The 17817-nt window shown below is 35.9% G+C and overlaps 1 protein-coding gene across 2 annotated transcripts in view; it reads left to right on the forward strand.

The window, feature by feature from the left end:
* LOC132153199 (cysteine/serine-rich nuclear protein 3-like) overlaps positions 1 to 17459 on the forward strand; it is a 56753-nt gene extending 39294 nt beyond the window's left edge. Inside the window, exons 3-6 of one of the 2 annotated variants that reach the window (XM_059562533.1) lie at positions 7836 to 8047; positions 13031 to 13290; positions 13375 to 13671; positions 16012 to 17458. In XM_059562533.1, the coding sequence (XP_059418516.1) occupies positions 7849 to 8047; positions 13031 to 13290; positions 13375 to 13671; positions 16012 to 17124 (1869 nt within the window). In that variant the 5' untranslated portion in view covers positions 7836 to 7848 and the 3' untranslated portion in view covers positions 17125 to 17458. Of the gene's footprint in view, positions 1 to 7835; positions 8048 to 13030; positions 13291 to 13374; positions 13672 to 16011 lie in introns of both variants that reach the window. The other variant, XM_059562534.1, reaches the window with a different exon arrangement.
* The last annotated feature ends 358 nt before the right edge of the window (positions 17460 to 17817 follow it).

Here is a 17817-nt window from a genome sequence, read left to right on the forward strand (position 1 = left end):
AATATATTTGTTTAGTTATCTGATTTTAAGAAATGTTATTTAAATGTTAGCACAAAAACATGTATAGATAGTTCATGAAACATTTTATTTGGATTTTAATCTAAATTTTTTTGAATGATACTATTTGTTTTAGAACGTTCAGAGAACATTCAAAAACAGCAATCCCATAATGTTTGATGAAATCGAGTGTTCAGGTAACATTTACATTACCAAAAATAAAAAAAAGTTATTTCTTTTTTTTTTTTTTTAGAAAATCTGTATGTTTTTAACATTCAGAAAAAAATTAGAATTTCTTTTTTTTCATAACTTAAGGGAAATGTTACCACAACATTCTTTTTTTGTTAGCTTGGGTAATGATTGCTGAAATATCGAAGAGTTACATGTATTTCACAGTATTACTGTTTTTTACTGATAAAATAATGCACCCTTTAAGTTAAGTGTGTATAAAGGGATAGTTCACCCAAAAAATTTTAATTCATTCATTTTTGGGTGAACTATCCCATTAAAAAAATGAAAAAATCAATAAAAATCAATTGATGAGTGAAAACTTCACCAAACATTGTGTGTGGCACCTTACCACCTGATAATCTCATTAAATTTAGCGTTCTGATTTGAATTTTGTTATGGAAGTCTGAGCTTTCAGATTTTATCACGATATTCAGACAATAAATGTGGTTTTGCCATTTTTTCATTTACGTGACAGATTGCTGTATTTGCCTCACGTGAACCGATCATCTCTTCATCCTTATTACTAGTTACAACAAAATATAAACAAGTATGAACATCAAAAGGTATGGTGAAAGAAACAGAACAACTTACATAAATGTTTCATGTCTCGTGTAATAGCTAAATCAGTGTTTCATCCACGGAAAGACATCAACAACACAGCTTGTAAATATGGAAGGCGGACAGGGCCAAAAGTCTATAAACAGAACGCATGAAATTTGTGTCAACATGCAAGACCTCAGGAAAGCACTTCAATAAAAAAAAGAAAAAACATCTCCAGAGAGGAGCATTTTGTTAAATATGTTCACTATATTACATATTCATTAAATTTTTAACCAGTTGTCTTTATTTTTTAATGAATGTTTAAATAAATGGATCATGAAAACATGTTTTATCATCATCACCATTTAAATGTTTATATTTCAACAACAAACTGAACTATAAATATAGCCTAATTATATCATTGAAATGCTATAAAGTGCAAATTAAATGTGTATATGCATCTCTTGATTATTGAGTAAATGTGTAATAATATGTTAATTAAACAATACAATTTTATTTTTCGGTTTCATTGTTTCAGTTTCTGCGTTTCTAAATGTAATAATATGTAGCTGTTATTTTAATTTGTTTGTTTTATGTTTATTTATTTGAGGATGTAGCATCATATTATCCCCATTAGATTTTATTGTTCCCCTTCCTCCAAAATCGCAGTTGATCACCAGCTCTGCTGGGCTTTAGTAGTCAGCCAATGGCTCCGTGAGTCTTGCAGTGTGAAACAACACATTCCCTCCTTCAATAATGAGGCTGCCAGCCAGCCTTCCTCTCTCTCTCCAGACTCTGACGCATTGCTTTATCAGTTTTGTGTGTGTCTTTTTTCACTCTTCTCATCACTGGCTCAATTCTAGCTACAGAAATAAGCAGGAGACAGGAGGGAAAAGATACAGTCAGGATGCGCTGCTGCTGCAGGTTTAGGAAATCTGTGTGAAATCACAACAGGAACAGGTTTATTACATGCAAGAACAGAAAACCAAATGGCAACACCCAAGCTAAAACCCAGTGTACTATGGCAACTGCATGCAAAAAATTTCATAGAGAAAAAAAGTTTTGTAACTAGTAATGCAACTAATTACTTTTGAAATAAAGTAATCAGAACAGTAACGTGATTACTTTTTAAAGGAGTAATCAGTGATTTGATTACATTTTCAGAAAAACTTGCCCAACACTGATAGCAACACACTAGAAACCAACCCAGGTACTCTAGCAACCACAAATCAACACCCTGGCAACAAACCTGAGTACCCTATCATCTGCATCTATCAAATTTAATCTAAAAACTACTTCAAACTGAAAACCTTCAAACTTCTAGCTGAAACTTTTTGTAACTTTCTGGTCTGTTATCTCAAGCCAACCTCAAAGTTTGTCTTAATGAACTTTTTTATCTAGTTGCTTATAGGGCTGTCACTTTTAGTTCGAAAATCGATTGCACAAAACTCACAAACAAGAAGAAAAAGAAAATAATGAAATCCGAAAGTGTGGTATGCCTTATAGGCGCAATTTTACGCGCCTATAAGACCCAGTGACGTCAAAAACGATCTTTTATGCTGCGTTCACACCAAACGCGAATAGAGTGTCTGACACGAATGATTTCAATGTTAAGTTAATGTAAAGACGCATTTACGCGCGTCTGGAGGTCTCGCGGCGTGGGAGACGGGAATTCGATTCATTCGCGCATCTAGTTACAGAAGATTCTGAGTTATGAAAAGGACCATTGCAAGCTGACAGCGACCAGCTTTTGTGGTGGAAAATTGGCAGTAATACCCCCACCTTGCGCAGCTGTACCTGAGTGTCCCTGGGACATCAGTGCGGTCGGAGCGCATCTTCTCAACAGCTGGACATACAGTGAATAAAAAACGCCCTGCACTGGACCCCGAAATGTTGATTGACTTGTTTTCCTGTCCAATAAATTTGTAATGGCCCTAGCCTTTTTGCGCATTTCCTTATGCCTGCCTAGTGCCGCCTAGCCTAAGTGTCAGTTACGTTCAATAAAAAAACACACATGGCCTGTTCTAAAGTCCATTTAAAGTTTCATTTTTTGAACAGTTGTTTGAAATGGATTGAATCATTATTTAAAATAATCTTGGAGATTTTTGAATTGCCTAAATCATAAATGCAGCCGGGTTGAAGCCTGCAGTGATGTTTTTCTTTTGTTATGGCAGCCGTCCCCTCTGCATATATATTTTTTCGACAATGTTGCACTCCTGTTGCCGTTTGTTACTCTGCACGAAACTTTATGCCAATAAATAAGAAATATTGCTGACTTGTGCATTTCCAGCACTCTCTTTATGTTCGTCCGTTATTTGACGTTGAAAAGGAAACGCTTTTTTTAGACATGGAAAATCGATTTTACAATCGATTCAATGAACAATCGATTTTTCACAAATGTGACAGCCCTAGTTGCTTAATTGTTTTTGAGTATTTATGATACTGTATGTTGCTAACCTAGTTACTCGGATGTCCTGAATGGTTGCTAGGGAATTGTTATGTGGTTGCTACTTTTCTAATAGTTTTATTGCATTGCTATGACAAGATGCATTCAAAGCCATTATAAAGACACACTCTCGATGAATCCAAAATCACATACTTCCCCCTACTATATATGTGAAAAACAGTATGTGAGGCAAGTAGTACAGAATGTCCAAATTCATAGTATGCGAAAAACAATAAATGAAAAGTACCCAGATAAACTGCTTCTTGTGCCCTGAAGTGTGCATTCGATGGACACTTTACTATCCCATGAGGGCACGTGAGAGGACTTATGCGATTTCAGACACAACTTCTGTTAATGCACCATGTTGTTTGGCAGAGGTAAACATCCTTCAGCTAGGCTTATTTTAATTTTAAGGTACAATATGTAATATTGACAACTAGTGGTTGAAATGTGAACTGCAGTCTAAATGCTAATTATTGCAGACTCAATGCTCACACAGGTTGCCAGACGGAGGGCACGCAACAGAAACAAATTTAGTTGTCAATGGAAGGTGACGAGCCTAACACTGTACTGTAAGTTGTTGAATTGGATTATCCACGTTTTAGTATTCCTCTGGTTATAGTTGCTTTCAAAGTTGCAATACACTATTTTCCACCAACTGGAAAATTGCCATTGGGCAATGGTATTTTAATGCTTTAGTAAAGTTTTAAAAAAATTACATACTTTTTAAAATTACACCTTTAAATTTCTTCCTGGTACTTCACTTGTGAAAAAATGTTTTTTTTTTTTTTTTGAGATTCCACTTATTTTTACATCAGTCTACCGAACATTTCTTTCTGAACAGCATTGAGCCTTTGAGTCTGATTTCATGTTATTTTCAGTCATGCTGTGTCCCTGTACTTTGATTAATAAATTAATAAGCTGAGGTAGCCGCTTTATGAGTGCATAAAGCTCTGAAAACTCATCTCAAGTTTCCCATTGGTTTTCTTTCCTTAAGACACTCAATCAAACACAGACAAAATGGACTTCCTGGAAGACTGAGGTAGAATTCAATTAGTAGTTTTTTCCCCTCTGCTTCCATCTGGGGTCCTGTAAGGCCTGGTGATCAATGACAGCGAGGAGGACAGGAAAGGAGAGGGGGATGTGTGCTTTAACACTTATGACTAATTGAGTGCTTTGAGGATCTCAGCCAACCTAAGCTTGATATTGAGGAACAACAGCTGACCACTTCTTCAGTGGCCAGGTTCTAAACATATATTTTCCTCATTTATTTTCTTCATAGGGATCTCAAACCAGCTCTGAGATTAATTACTTTATAGAGTTTTATTTTAAGCAAAAAGTGTTTAAAAACACCAAAAAGTCTTTCATGTGGGATATCTGAATTTTATGTTTGAATTACACTTAAATCTGTAAGTATTAACATACACACACACACACACACACACACACACACATACATATATATATATATATATATGTGTGTGTGTGTGTGTGTGTGTATAAATCTGTGTATATATATATATATATATATATATATATATATATATATATATATATATATATATATATATGTATATGTATATATATACATATATATATAATTGACTATAATAGAAATAAAATATATTTTGTAATTTTATTTTATTTACTAATTTAATATTACATTTAAAATGTAACATATTAATTATTAATTTACTTGCAGAGTATTCATGGGTCAAAGATGAAAAGGGGTTCTCAGGCATCACAACAATATACAGTTTTAAGTTTGTGTTTTTTTTAGAATGTTTCCTTTTTCGTTGTATTTTTCTGAGCAAAAAATAAAAAATAAATAAAAATAAGAGTGTCGTAACATTTTTACAGTGATTTTTAAATGTATTTTTAGAACAGTAATCATTAGATGACATTAAAAGACTTGAAGTGTATTCAAGGTTCACAGTTCAGCCTCCCAAAGACGAATTAATTGTAATTGAAATCTTTACCGATTTTTGCCACTATCCTTCAAACCAACCAGTGATTCACCCAAGTTATTAATAATTTAAAATGTAATAAATTGAAGTATTATCAATTTAATGTATTTTAATAAGTACTGTACAGGTCATAAGTGTTATTTAATTTTTACATAACAAAATCTGTTATGCTGAATGATGATGGATCAGTATTACACAGGGGCGTAGATTACGCGGGGGACACAGGGGACGTGTCCCCCCCACTTTTATCATCACGGAAATTCATCCCCCGCACTTTTTCGGGCAAGTGTAGTATAGAGATTTTCAAGAGCTGGTGTGAATAAATATAGATTTAAACTCAAATAGACAGGATAGTCTGCGCATGACATGATATTTTATTCGGACCCAGAATACAGCGAAATGAACATCACGGAGCGCTAAACTCTCCTGCAGTGTGTGTCTGTGTGTGTGACTGTGTGTAGGTGTGTGTGTGTCTGTGTGTGTGTTTCATTCATACTCGAAGCCGGAGGGTGTTCCGCGCAGAAAGTCTTACCAGGAAAGTCCTAATATGGACAAAAGCATCCAGCTATCGCTATTTGAAAACAGTTGTTTTCAGTTTTGTTTTTAAAAAAAAATAAAAATCTCCAGCAGGTGATAAATAAAGTATATTAACAATGCAGTGCTAATAGCATTTATTACAGTATAGAAACTATTCTGCCTTATTAGGAGATAAAAATTGTTTGTAGTATATAAACAAATCATTATTATTTGTTACTGTCCAGCAGTTACAGATTTCTAAGCCAATTAAAAGCTAGAAATTACAGAAAAATGAAAGTTGCCTATAGTATCCACTACCAGTCAGAAGTTTTTGAACAGTAAGATTGTTAATGTTTTTAAAGAAGTCTCTTCTGTTCACCAAGCCTGCATTTATTTGATCCAAAGTACAGCAAATCAGTGAAATTTTGAAATATTTTTACTAGCCTATTTAAAATAACTGTTTTCTATTTGAATATATTTAAAAATGTAATTTATTGAGATTTCAAAGCCAAATTTTTTGCATCATTACTCCAGTCACATAATCCCTCAGAAATAATTATGATATTCTGATTTGCTGCAAAAAAAAAAAAAAAAAAAAAAAAACACAACCCTCTTATTATGATAATGTTGAAAACAGCCGAGTACAATTTTTTCAGGTTTCTTTGATGAATAGACAGTTTGGAAGAGCAGCATTGATCTGCAATAGAAATCTCTTGTAAAATGATGTCTTTATCATCAATTTAAATCTTTTTCATCTTTTGATCAATTTAAAGAATCATTGCTAAAGAAAAGTATTAATTTCTATCATTTATTTAACAAAAAATTATAAACTGACTAAAAAATTATACTGACTAAGCTTTTGAATGATATACTGTAGTGTATAATGTTGCATAAATGCTGATCTGTGGATCGTTCTATTCTTTAAAGAATAATGAAAATAAATACTCATCTGTTTTAAATATTGATAATCAGCAAATCAGCATATTAAGAATGATTTCTGATTCATGTGACAATGAAGACTGGAGTAATGATGCTGAAAATACACCTTTGATCCGAGGAATACATTACATTCAAAATATATTCTAATAGAAAACAAAATATAAAAATATTTCACAATATTACTGCTTTTGCTGTACTTTAGATCAAATAAAGAGAGAATTAGTGAGCAGAGGAGACTTCTTTCAAAACATTAAAAATCTTACTGTTAAAAAACTGTTGACTAGTAGGCTATATAGATTACAGAAATGTTAAATCGTAATGTTTTATATATATATATGTGTGTGTGTGTGTGTGTGTGTGTGTGTGTGTGTGTCTGTGTGTGTGATTTCTGTCCCCTTCACTTCTGAAAAGATGGCTACGCCCCTGGTATTACACCCATATAATTGACATTTCATTTTCACAAAAGTTATTTGAAACATTAAAATAGACACTTAACTTAAATTGAATATGCTTTCTATGCATAAAAATGAACTTTTGTAAATTTTATTTGATGCGGACACCGACATGGGACAGCTCGTCTTTGACCCATATATATATATATACTGAACAAAATCTTGATATCCCACACCTTTAAGGTAGATGGATTATCTGGGAAAAGGAGAAGTGCTCACTAACACAGATTTAGACAGATTTGTGAACAATATTTGAAAGAAATAGGCCTTTTGTGTACATAGAAAAAATCTTAGATCTTTTGAGTTCAGTTCATGAAAAATGGGGGCAAAAACAAAAGTTTTGCATTTATAATTTTGTTCAGTATATATATATATATATATATATATATATATATATATATATATACACACACACACACATTTAAAGCAATAAATAAAATGTAAATATAGAAGAATTTGGGGAGACTTGGTAACATCATGTCAGTTGCATTGTTTATGGAACTGTAAAGTTATTTACAATGTCATGGTAACAGCGACTTGATCAGTGATTGTGATTGGTTGATCTCTTTCCAGGATTATTAGTAAATACAATTTTCTATAAATGCAACTGAAATCACACTGACTTGTGGCTTTTCCGAAAGCATTTATCATCCAAATGCACTTTTTACTTAAATACTGTGTAATTGAATGTTACAATGGGATTTTTACTTGCACTCTATGAACCCCCTCTCTCTCTGTCTGGTGCAGCCTGACGGCAGCCATGAGTGGAATTCTGAAGAGGAAGTTTGAGGAGGTGGAGGGGGCGTCGCCCTGCTCCTCACTGAGGGAGTCTGAGGAGGAGGAGATATCCAGCACTGAGAGCGGAGACAGCAGCGACAGCGTCAACCCGTCAGCGTCACACTTCAGCCATTCTTCATCAGCATCATCCTCATCATCAACACACGCACTGCAGCGGACAGGTGAGACAGAGAACTACAGTTATAGCAAATGCTTTAAGGTGAAATATTCAGAAAGCTGTGACGTTTCAACATTATTACGGATTGAATATTTAAATGAAAGAATAACAGGGTTTCTGCAGGTTTGATGAAGGTAAGTATAAGACTTTTTTAAGACCTTTCGAAGGCCAAGAAATTTTAAGGACAAAATTAAATGGAATACAATATGTAAATATGGTCTATAAATGTAAATTACTAAAATGACATACAATAAGACACAAAATGACGTGAGAAGTCTTTAATAGATCAAAATTAAGTGTTTAAGATTAAAACAAGAATAAATCTCCAATCCATTTTTCAAGACTTCACTTAACATTTGCATGCAAAACTTCATGCCACAACTTTATGAATGTAAGATGTTCTACTCTGATTTAAGCAATTTTAAAGACTTTTAAAAAGACCCACAGAAACGGTTAATAGAGAGAAAAGTAGCCTACAATCAGTGCTCTTTAAAAAAATTATTGGAGAATGTTTTACAAGAAAATACTATTTCCCTTCTTTGTAATTCTAAATTTTACATTTAATTCAGTGTGTTACTTAAGGGAACTTTTTTTTTGTCCGGATAAATCAGGTAATTGGAACTTTTTTTCTTTCTTTTTTTAGCAAATTTGAATTTGTCAGTTCTTTTCTTTTTTTTTTGCAAGATATAAACTCAGAATTACAACAAAAAAACTTAACTGTGTGTTGTTAACTCAGAATTGCAATATAAAAAGTCAGATATCTGAGTTTATCTCACAATTTAGAATTTTTATTTCAGAATGGAGTTTATATTTTGTATTTTATACAGAGAAAAGCTGCCAGGTCATGACACTAATGAGAGTTAATGCATTTGCAAACATTGCAAACATTTCTCTGATGTTTAAGTAGTAGTAGTTTACCTAAAAATGTGTAATTTTGTTATTATTTACTCACCATCATATAGTCCCAAAAATGTATTCTATTTTTTCTGTTGCAAACATTTTAAAGGATCACACAATATTCCGACATTCCATCCCACATATGACACGTTTAAAAAAATATAACATAGAAGTAAAAATTTAATTTTTGCTTAACTGTTCATTTAAAACTAATGCCAACTGGCACAAAATTGTTGTGTCATTCCTGTAAAGCACTGAATTGTGGGTATATGAGAAAGAAGATGGAAAATAACTTTTCCCAGAGAATGTCCCCAGAGAAAACACTAGCTCGAAATTGGTAGCAGAAAATAGAAAATGGCCCTTTGAAAGGAAAATTCATCACTGAGATTTGATATTGATCGTCAGCATGCTTGTCTGAAGGGGGCTTGAGAAAATATCCATCAACGCAATAAAGGTAAAACATCTGGCCTCATGCCGCTAACCAATAAGAAGCTGAAGCACATGAGCCAGCATTTGACTTCATAATAAGTGGAAGAGCAGTTTACCTGAAAAGCATCAGATGCAGTATTTAGGAAGCTAAAATAAATACAGATTAAGATTAATCAAGGCCCAATAATGCGAGGGGGTGATTTAAGGAGGGCAGTTGTCTCCTCCATGTCGATCATTCCTGATGCTCTTCAGTTCTAGTTCGCCCATCAACACTCCGAGCTCTTTAATGTTTTGTGACGCTCATTCACTTTGATTCCGTCATTAAAAATAATTAGAAGTTTATGTGCACCAGATGTCTGCGGATGACCCATGGTGCTGCGAGTCCCAGAGGACGTCTGTTTCCTCCTTTAGAAAGCACTACTCTATCAGCTCATCTTCAGAGAGAGTTTACATCTACATTAAGATGTGAAATGTATCTTATAATCGCAAATTACGGCATGCACATGATACTGCAATCCATTCAAAGGTTTTGGGCTGGTAAGATTTTTAAATGATTTTTAAAGAACTCTCTTATGTTCATCAAAGCTGCATTTATGTAAGAAATATTATGGATAAAACATCAATACTCTGAAATATTATTACAATTTAAAAGGACTGTTTTCTATAACTGTTTTCAGTATCATTCCTCCAGTCTTCAGTGTCACATGATCTTCAGAAATCATTGTAATATGCTGATTTGCTGCTCATGAACCATTTCTTATTATTATCAATGTTGAAAACAGTTGTGCTGACTCATATATTTGTGGAAACTGTGATGTATTTTATTTTTGTATTTTATCGGATGAATATAATATATATATATATATTACTTACAGATGTAAGTGTGTTCTAACTTGTTAAGAACACCGTTGTATTTCTGATTGAATTGCACAAAATCTTTCAAGAACGTGTCCAGGGCAGATTTCACACTGTTTGAAAGATAAAAAGTAAAAAATAACATTTTGCATATAAACTGAAGGCTATTTAATTTTTTGCTTGAATTGAGACATTGTTTTCATAAAATTACCTACTGTAATTACAGTAATGATCATCTAATGAGAATCACTACTGAGAATAATGAAAATTACAAGGTAAAATTCAAAACATTTACATATTCATTTGTGTGTGTGTGTGTAATGTATTCTGCTGGTGGTTCTGGGCGGGGGACCGGCAGCAGCAGATGGTTCTTATTTGTCTTGTTTGTGTCAGACATGAAGGGAGCTGTGGGAGAGAGTATCAGGGAAACTCCACTCTTGTGGAGGCCAAAACTGGGGATATTTATACAGGGTATATTTACCATCCCCCTTTAAATAGCCAAACAATAGGAGCTGGAGACATGCAGAGAACTGAAGTAGCCACTAGAGGCGCACTGAGAAGAATGGCTTTCTAATACAGCTTACAAAAAATGATGATTCATGAATAATGAAGACTGAGAAACAAATCAGCATATTAGAGTGATTTCTGAAGTATCATGTGACACTAAAGACTGGAGTAATGATGCTGAAAATTCAGCTTTGCAATACACACACACACACACACACACACACACATATATCGTATTCACCAATATAATACCTAATAATAAGCAATATTTAATTTTACCATGCAGACTTTTTACCATTTACAGTCATGCAGAGACAATGTGGATGAATGGTTAAATCTGAATAATTTGAATAAATTAGTTAAAGGAGTCATAACGTCGTATTACCTTGGATACCTACTGCTGTATTATAGTCTTTCAGGCCCTTCTAAAAAAGAAAAGTGGAAAAAAAATAATCACAGAGCTCCTCAGACCCTTATTTCTGTAGGCATTATTGTCTCGCGAGATCTGATGCGATATTTTGGCTGTCGTGGACGGTCATTATAATAATGCAAATGAGGGGCGCGTTGATTGGTTGCAGGAAGGGGGGGGGGGGGGGGTGGGGTTGACAACGCAGGTAACGCTTTAGCATATCATTACAAACTGACATCATGGCGCAAGTTGTGAATGAACGCGACCGGCTTCCCGGCCAGTGTATAAGTATGAGGCGCCGTTTAGGGCTTAAATCAAACTTCATTCACGCACACATATGAAACACGCTTGCATATATACTAAGTACTAGTCACACATACATGTATATGAACTATCCACGCACATAAAGTTACTCATATGAGACGTGAGCACACACACAAACTAGACGGCGCCTCATAAGCGTTAGGCAATAAATAAACAATAACCGAATTCATGATGATCTCAGTCATTTGTTTTGTGCAAAGTACGTTAGCAGCCATTCCCCATACCTCGAAGCTAATACTCCCGCCAGAGTTGTGCCTGGACGCGTTCATTGAACGATAGTGTTTCTGACTCTCTTGTTCGATCTTTTTTCCGAGTCATTTCATTCATTTAAGGGGCTTTAAATGTTACTATTAACTGGCAAATTCCCCGAACACATCAACCTACGCAATCTTGATCATATTCTGAATTAAGAAATCATTATAATGCAGTCAAAAGTCCGTTTTTGCAGTCCGTTTACAGGGAACATAAACAATTACTTCACCTCAAGTCTTTCGTTTATTTGTCTAGTGACAGACGCAATAGCATACAATAGCCACATTAGCAGTTATGCTGTTTGTTACAGTCTTACCGTTTCAATTGCTGGCAATTTTGTTGGAATGGCGCTTTTCCCGAGCTTCGATGCCAACTTCGCCTGATATTGCCCCAAATTTGTGAAGGATTTCGGCGTACAATGTTTAGCACAAACACTTAACGATAAACCAGTGGAAGGGTTGAAGGAACCGCGTCATTAAAAATGAATTTAATCCACTGGTCTCTGATAGCTAGGTCCGTTCTTGGTTGAGAAAACACATTTACATGTTGATTCTGGCAGTCAACCACAGAGCAACTCTTTCTCGACTGAATATGAGGGGGAGAGGGGAAGGGCGAGCTTCCTGCTGCGGTGTCCATATATGGTATATCCTGCCCCGTCTTGATGTCAAGACGAGGAAGAAATCAAAATCTCCTATTTGAGTGCGCGTGCACGTGGGCTATTTTACAAACCCTGAGGTAAACAAACGCTTCACTTTTAAATATCGGCTTCCCGGCCAGTGTATAATCGTTAGGCAATCATAACATACATTGATTTTCGTGGAAAAGTGAAAATTGTGGGTCATGACTCCTTTAAAATCTGAAAGAACAGGTTTGTGATATCAAACTTCTTAACAATCTCACTTAGGAAGTTTAAATCAAAGCTGCTATATACTGAATATTCATTCTTGTAGCTAAAAACAGTAGAGCATGGTGCTAGCAATGTCAAGGTCATGGGTTCAATTCCCGGCGAATGCATGAACTGATAATGTACTGTAAACCATGAATGCAAAGGTTGCTTTGGATGAAAAAGCATCAACCAAATGCATAAATATACATGTAATGTAAATACATAGATTTCATATAAATAATTCACTGCGAAAATAATAATATTAGCAATTTGAGATCAAATCAACTATATTGTACAGTACATATTTAAGGCATCACTTAGCACTATTTTCTAGTCCACGAATCATACGTTACGGGAAAGATGCATATCAGTGTCCTTCAAATTTAATAACCAAACTGTAATTTTATTTACCGCTAATGTCTTTATAGCATCCTCGATACTGAAACGGGAGAAGCGGATGAGGACGAGGAGGGTTCACTTTGAGAAGGTGACTGTGTATTACTTCAGCCGGAGGCAGGGATTTACCAGCGTGCCCAGTCAGGGTGGCAGTACGCTGGGCATGTCCAGCAGACACAGCTGCGTGCGGCAGTACACGCTGGGAGAATTCGCCATGGAGCAGGAGAAAATCCACAGAGACATGCTCCGAGATCACTTGAAAGAGGAGAAACTCAACTCTATTCGTCTGCGGGTATGCAAATGATTCAGATGCTTTTGTTATGCATATATTGAAGTGCATATGTCTTTAATATATCACCTTTTGTATCATCCTCAGTTGATGAAGAACGGCTCGATGGAGTCCGAGGAGGCCAATGCTCTCACGCTGGATGACATCTCTGACGATGACCTGGACATTGATAACACAGAGGTGGATGAATACTTTTTCCTTCAGCCACTCACAACTAAGAAGCGGCGTGCTCTCCTGCGCTCATCTGGGGTCAAGAAGATCGATGTGGAAGAGAAACATGAGCTACGAGCCATCAGGGTGTCCAGGGAAGACTGTGGCTGTGACTGCAGACTCTTCTGTGACCCGGAGACCTGTGCATGCAGCCTCGCTGGCATCAAGTGTCAGGTGTGATCAGCAAACACACATTACACCCAAAACATGGTATCACTGCTGAGGAATTCTAGGTCTAGTTTATCATTTATATAATAATTCAGAATTTAATAAATTAATATTTCAAGTTAGCCACACAAAAATACAACTGGGTCACTTTTTACCTAAAATAAATCAATAATTATGTTAAATTAAATAAATATGTGTATTATTTTAGGTAATAGCATGCTCGAATTATTTTTATGACCAATTTAAAATATGCACTAGTCTCGATTCTCATTAACCTGTTAGCGTTTCATGAACCGCCCACTGTACAATGCAAGTTTTTGAGGGTTAACTTTGTGGCATAAAACATCTAAAAAAACAACAAGGCTTCATGCTGTGATCCCATTGTGTTTTCCATTTAATAGCTCCCAGCTATAGTCATCTGTAGGCATCTGTTTACAAAAAAAAGAAAGAAAAAAAAAAGATATTGTAGGTGGAATAATTTTTTCCTTTTTCAGTGTGTTCAAAGTTCTATTCTGAGGTTTGTTCTGTTTAGAAGCATACTCTTTGGGTATGCCTTTTTAGGTGGTTAATGTACTCAGAAATATGTGTTTACAGTCATTTAAAATACAATTAAACAAACAAAAAAAACAGTATGAAAAATTAAACAGTACAACAAATATGACCTCAATGTATAAACATTTTACAATGTAAATATTATATATTATGTGATTATTATATTTGAAATTACTATTAATATAAAATGATTAAATTATTATATTATTCATATATTTTTTATTTTATTACTTTCATTTAACCTATTTATTCATTTGTATTAATATCAAATAATTTAGGGTATTAATAAACTAAATAAGTAAATACATAATTTTCACTAATGACAATTATGGGTTAAAATGTGCTTAATTGTCATGAACATAATGCAAAACTATTTCAATTGTCATAAAAATAGTCTTTATTGAGCAATTTTTATTATTTTGAAGTGAACTATGATCCAAACATGTTTGTGAAAGGTTTTATAAGTTTTTTAGAACCAGTTTCTAGAACCACACCAGAATATGATTTGCATCCCTCAAGAGAGTCCTCCTTCTCCGTACTGTAGTAAAGCAAACCCTGTCAAGGAAATTTAACATTACAGACCAACAAGCAAAAATGATTAAAGGGGTCATATGATGTTGCAGGTAATGCGGTTTAAGGTTAAAAAACACATGATTTTCCACATACTGTACATTATTGTTTCTCTTCTATTCCCCTCCTTTCTGAAACGTGTTGTTTTTTTTAAGCTCATTGGTCTGAAAAGTGAAGTGTGCTCTGATTGGTCAGCTAATGCCTCAAGCGCGTGACGGAAATGTTACGCCCCTTGTCATACTGAGATGCATGTCCCGGTCAAAACACTGGCGTGACAAGACAAAAACAATAAGACCCATTACAAACGAGCCATTTGTTGCATCCAGTGGGGACATAATTACGGATTATAATGACTTATACTGTCTTTTTACACGTTGTGTTGCATCGGGCACAATAAACATGAAACCATGTCTGCATTTGTGATAGGAGAAATGGCAAACAACAAACTCTACTCTACACCAGCGGTTCTCAATTCCAGTCCTCTGCATATTTTGCATGTCTCTCTTTGTTAACACACTTAATTCAGATAATCAGTTTGTTAGAAGTGAGCTCTGTGACATGGGAAATCTGTTGTGTTAACCTCACTTCGGAACATTCATTCACAGATTTGCACTGCGCAACGTCTTCACACACAGACAAATGTGACATCATATACTTCTGTAAATAAAAAGAAAAAAATTCTTCCTCTTTTGGAAGCCCAAAAAAAGTATTTTCACTTTCACAATGAAACAGCTTCTCCATGACATGGTGCTGGCGGCAACAGCGAGAATCAAAGTTTACACCTTCTTTATTTGCGTGAATATTTGGGCGGCGTCATGCAAATCTTCCCTCATCGTGATGTAGACATGTGGGGGCATATTTAAATGAGGCCTTTCAGGGGGCCGTGGATGAGTCTTAACTTTTATAAAGAATATCTTACAGGGTTTGAGACTTTAGTCTTTGCAACATTAGGAACCTTATCTATTCACGAACAGCTTGCAACACTCCAAAGAGAAAGGAAAACTTGAAATCGCATCATATGACCCCTTTAAGATGTCCAGAGTTAAAGTTTAATGGAGGTATGCCTGAGAGAACCAGTTAGATCCAGCTGATACAGCTAGTTAAATTTTACAGAGTGCATCAGGCCTTCAGAAGAGAGAGGAGCTTTATTTAGACTATTCCTGCTGTGTGTAATTCAAGCCATCCTAAACTGGCCTGTCCTCAAGTGTTCTTGGATGTCCACAGGTAGACCGCATGTCATTCCCGTGCGGTTGCACAAAAGAGGGCTGCAGCAACGCAGCCGGCAGGATCGAATTTAACCCCATCCGAGTTCGGACTCACTTCCTGCACACCATCATGAAGCTGGAACTCGAGAAGAGCCGCGAGCAGCAGCAGAATTCCGGCTCCATCGCTCCGAACGGCAACGGTTTCCATGGAGACCCGAACAGTCACTGCAGCCCCCTGATGACGGGCCAGCATGCGCTGGAATACGCAATCCCGGATACAGCACCGCAAACCAACATCATGCACCTGCAGGCTGGCGACGACATGGACGACACATTGGATGACGAGGAGGAAGAAGACGACGAAGATGAAGAAGATGAGGAAGAGGATGAAGATGATGAAGAAGACGAGAATGAAGAGGACGAGGACGAGAGCAGCAGTCTGTGCAGTCTATCCGACTCCAGCACACAGAGTTTGGAGAACAGCGACTCTGAGGAGGAAGATGATAATGAGGATGAAGACAAGACGGAAGAGTTTGATACAGGATTTTCCAATAGCGAAGTGGCTCCGCCCCCTTCTGTGATGCATTACTCAGAGAATGCGGTCGTGTCATGCAACCAAACGAATGGCAATTCCTACTTCATCAACTCCACTGCAGAGTACTACCCAATGGAAAAAGCTACTCCACCCGCACTTTTAGCCACCGCCAACCAATCTAGGGAGCCCTTCTTAGGGGACACAGTGTCCTATCAAGACAGGGTTAATGACTCCAGTAGGGTCATGTCTCAGGGTCCTTACAATGTGACCGCTGACCAATACACAGACTACTCCCAGCAGCCGGAGCAGCCATACGCCAATCACCACTTGGCCGTGATTGGTTGTTGCGCCTCACAGCTGGATAAAAGTGTCCAGTCCAAAGGGACCTTCCTCAGCCAATCAGGAGAGCGGAGCCAGATGGAATTCCAAAACTATATGAACAACAATACACAGGATACAGGTTACAATGCCAACGGGAAATGTTACTTAGCTGAACAGCCAAAGGAGATGTCTCACAATCTGCCCGAAGTTTCGTTAGCGGACAACACAAAAGGACCTACTTTACTGGACACTTTTGCTGAGCCCACTCCGGTTTAGATTAAGAGAGCAGCAAGAGTATAAAAGCAGTCTTTGATTCTGCACATCAATGTTTAGTTTCCTGTTTAACATTTGCCGGATCCAAAAATATGTATTTTTACTTAACTTTGCAAAGAACAAAAATCACATCAGAGCGTATAAGCTTTAGGTTGGAAACACTCTACGCAAGTATGTGAACGCAAACACTTCACCCAGAAATGAAAATTAGCCCATGAATTACTCACCCTCAAGACTCTTAAACTTATAACCACAAATATGTAAGTATCATGATGTATTATAAATGTTATTATGATTATTTATGAATTGATATAACATATTATACGTTTTTTTTTTATAATTATGCTTTCATTATAAAGCCTTAAGAATACCCTTATAATGTATTTAAATACGGGCTTCAAATATCTATATTTAAAATTTAATAATCACTTTAATCTAGCTTGCGCCAACAGTTGTACATGGAAGCAGCTCCGGGAGGATGACGTACAAAGGTTTTTTGTCCATAAAATGAAGGTAAATTGGGTCTAATGTTGCATGCAGTCCAATGTTGTTCATACTAACTTATTTTATGTTCTGCAGAAGAAGACATAAGGGTGATTAAACAACATAATCTTCATTTTTGGGTGAACTTTAGATTCATATTTGCAAGCATCGGCCAAGCGTTTACATACTAGCATAAAGTCTGTTCCTGGCCTT

This window comes from Carassius carassius, chromosome 11 (genome assembly GCF_963082965.1).
Source record: "Carassius carassius chromosome 11, fCarCar2.1, whole genome shotgun sequence".
NCBI lineage: Eukaryota > Metazoa > Chordata > Actinopteri > Cypriniformes > Cyprinidae > Carassius > Carassius carassius.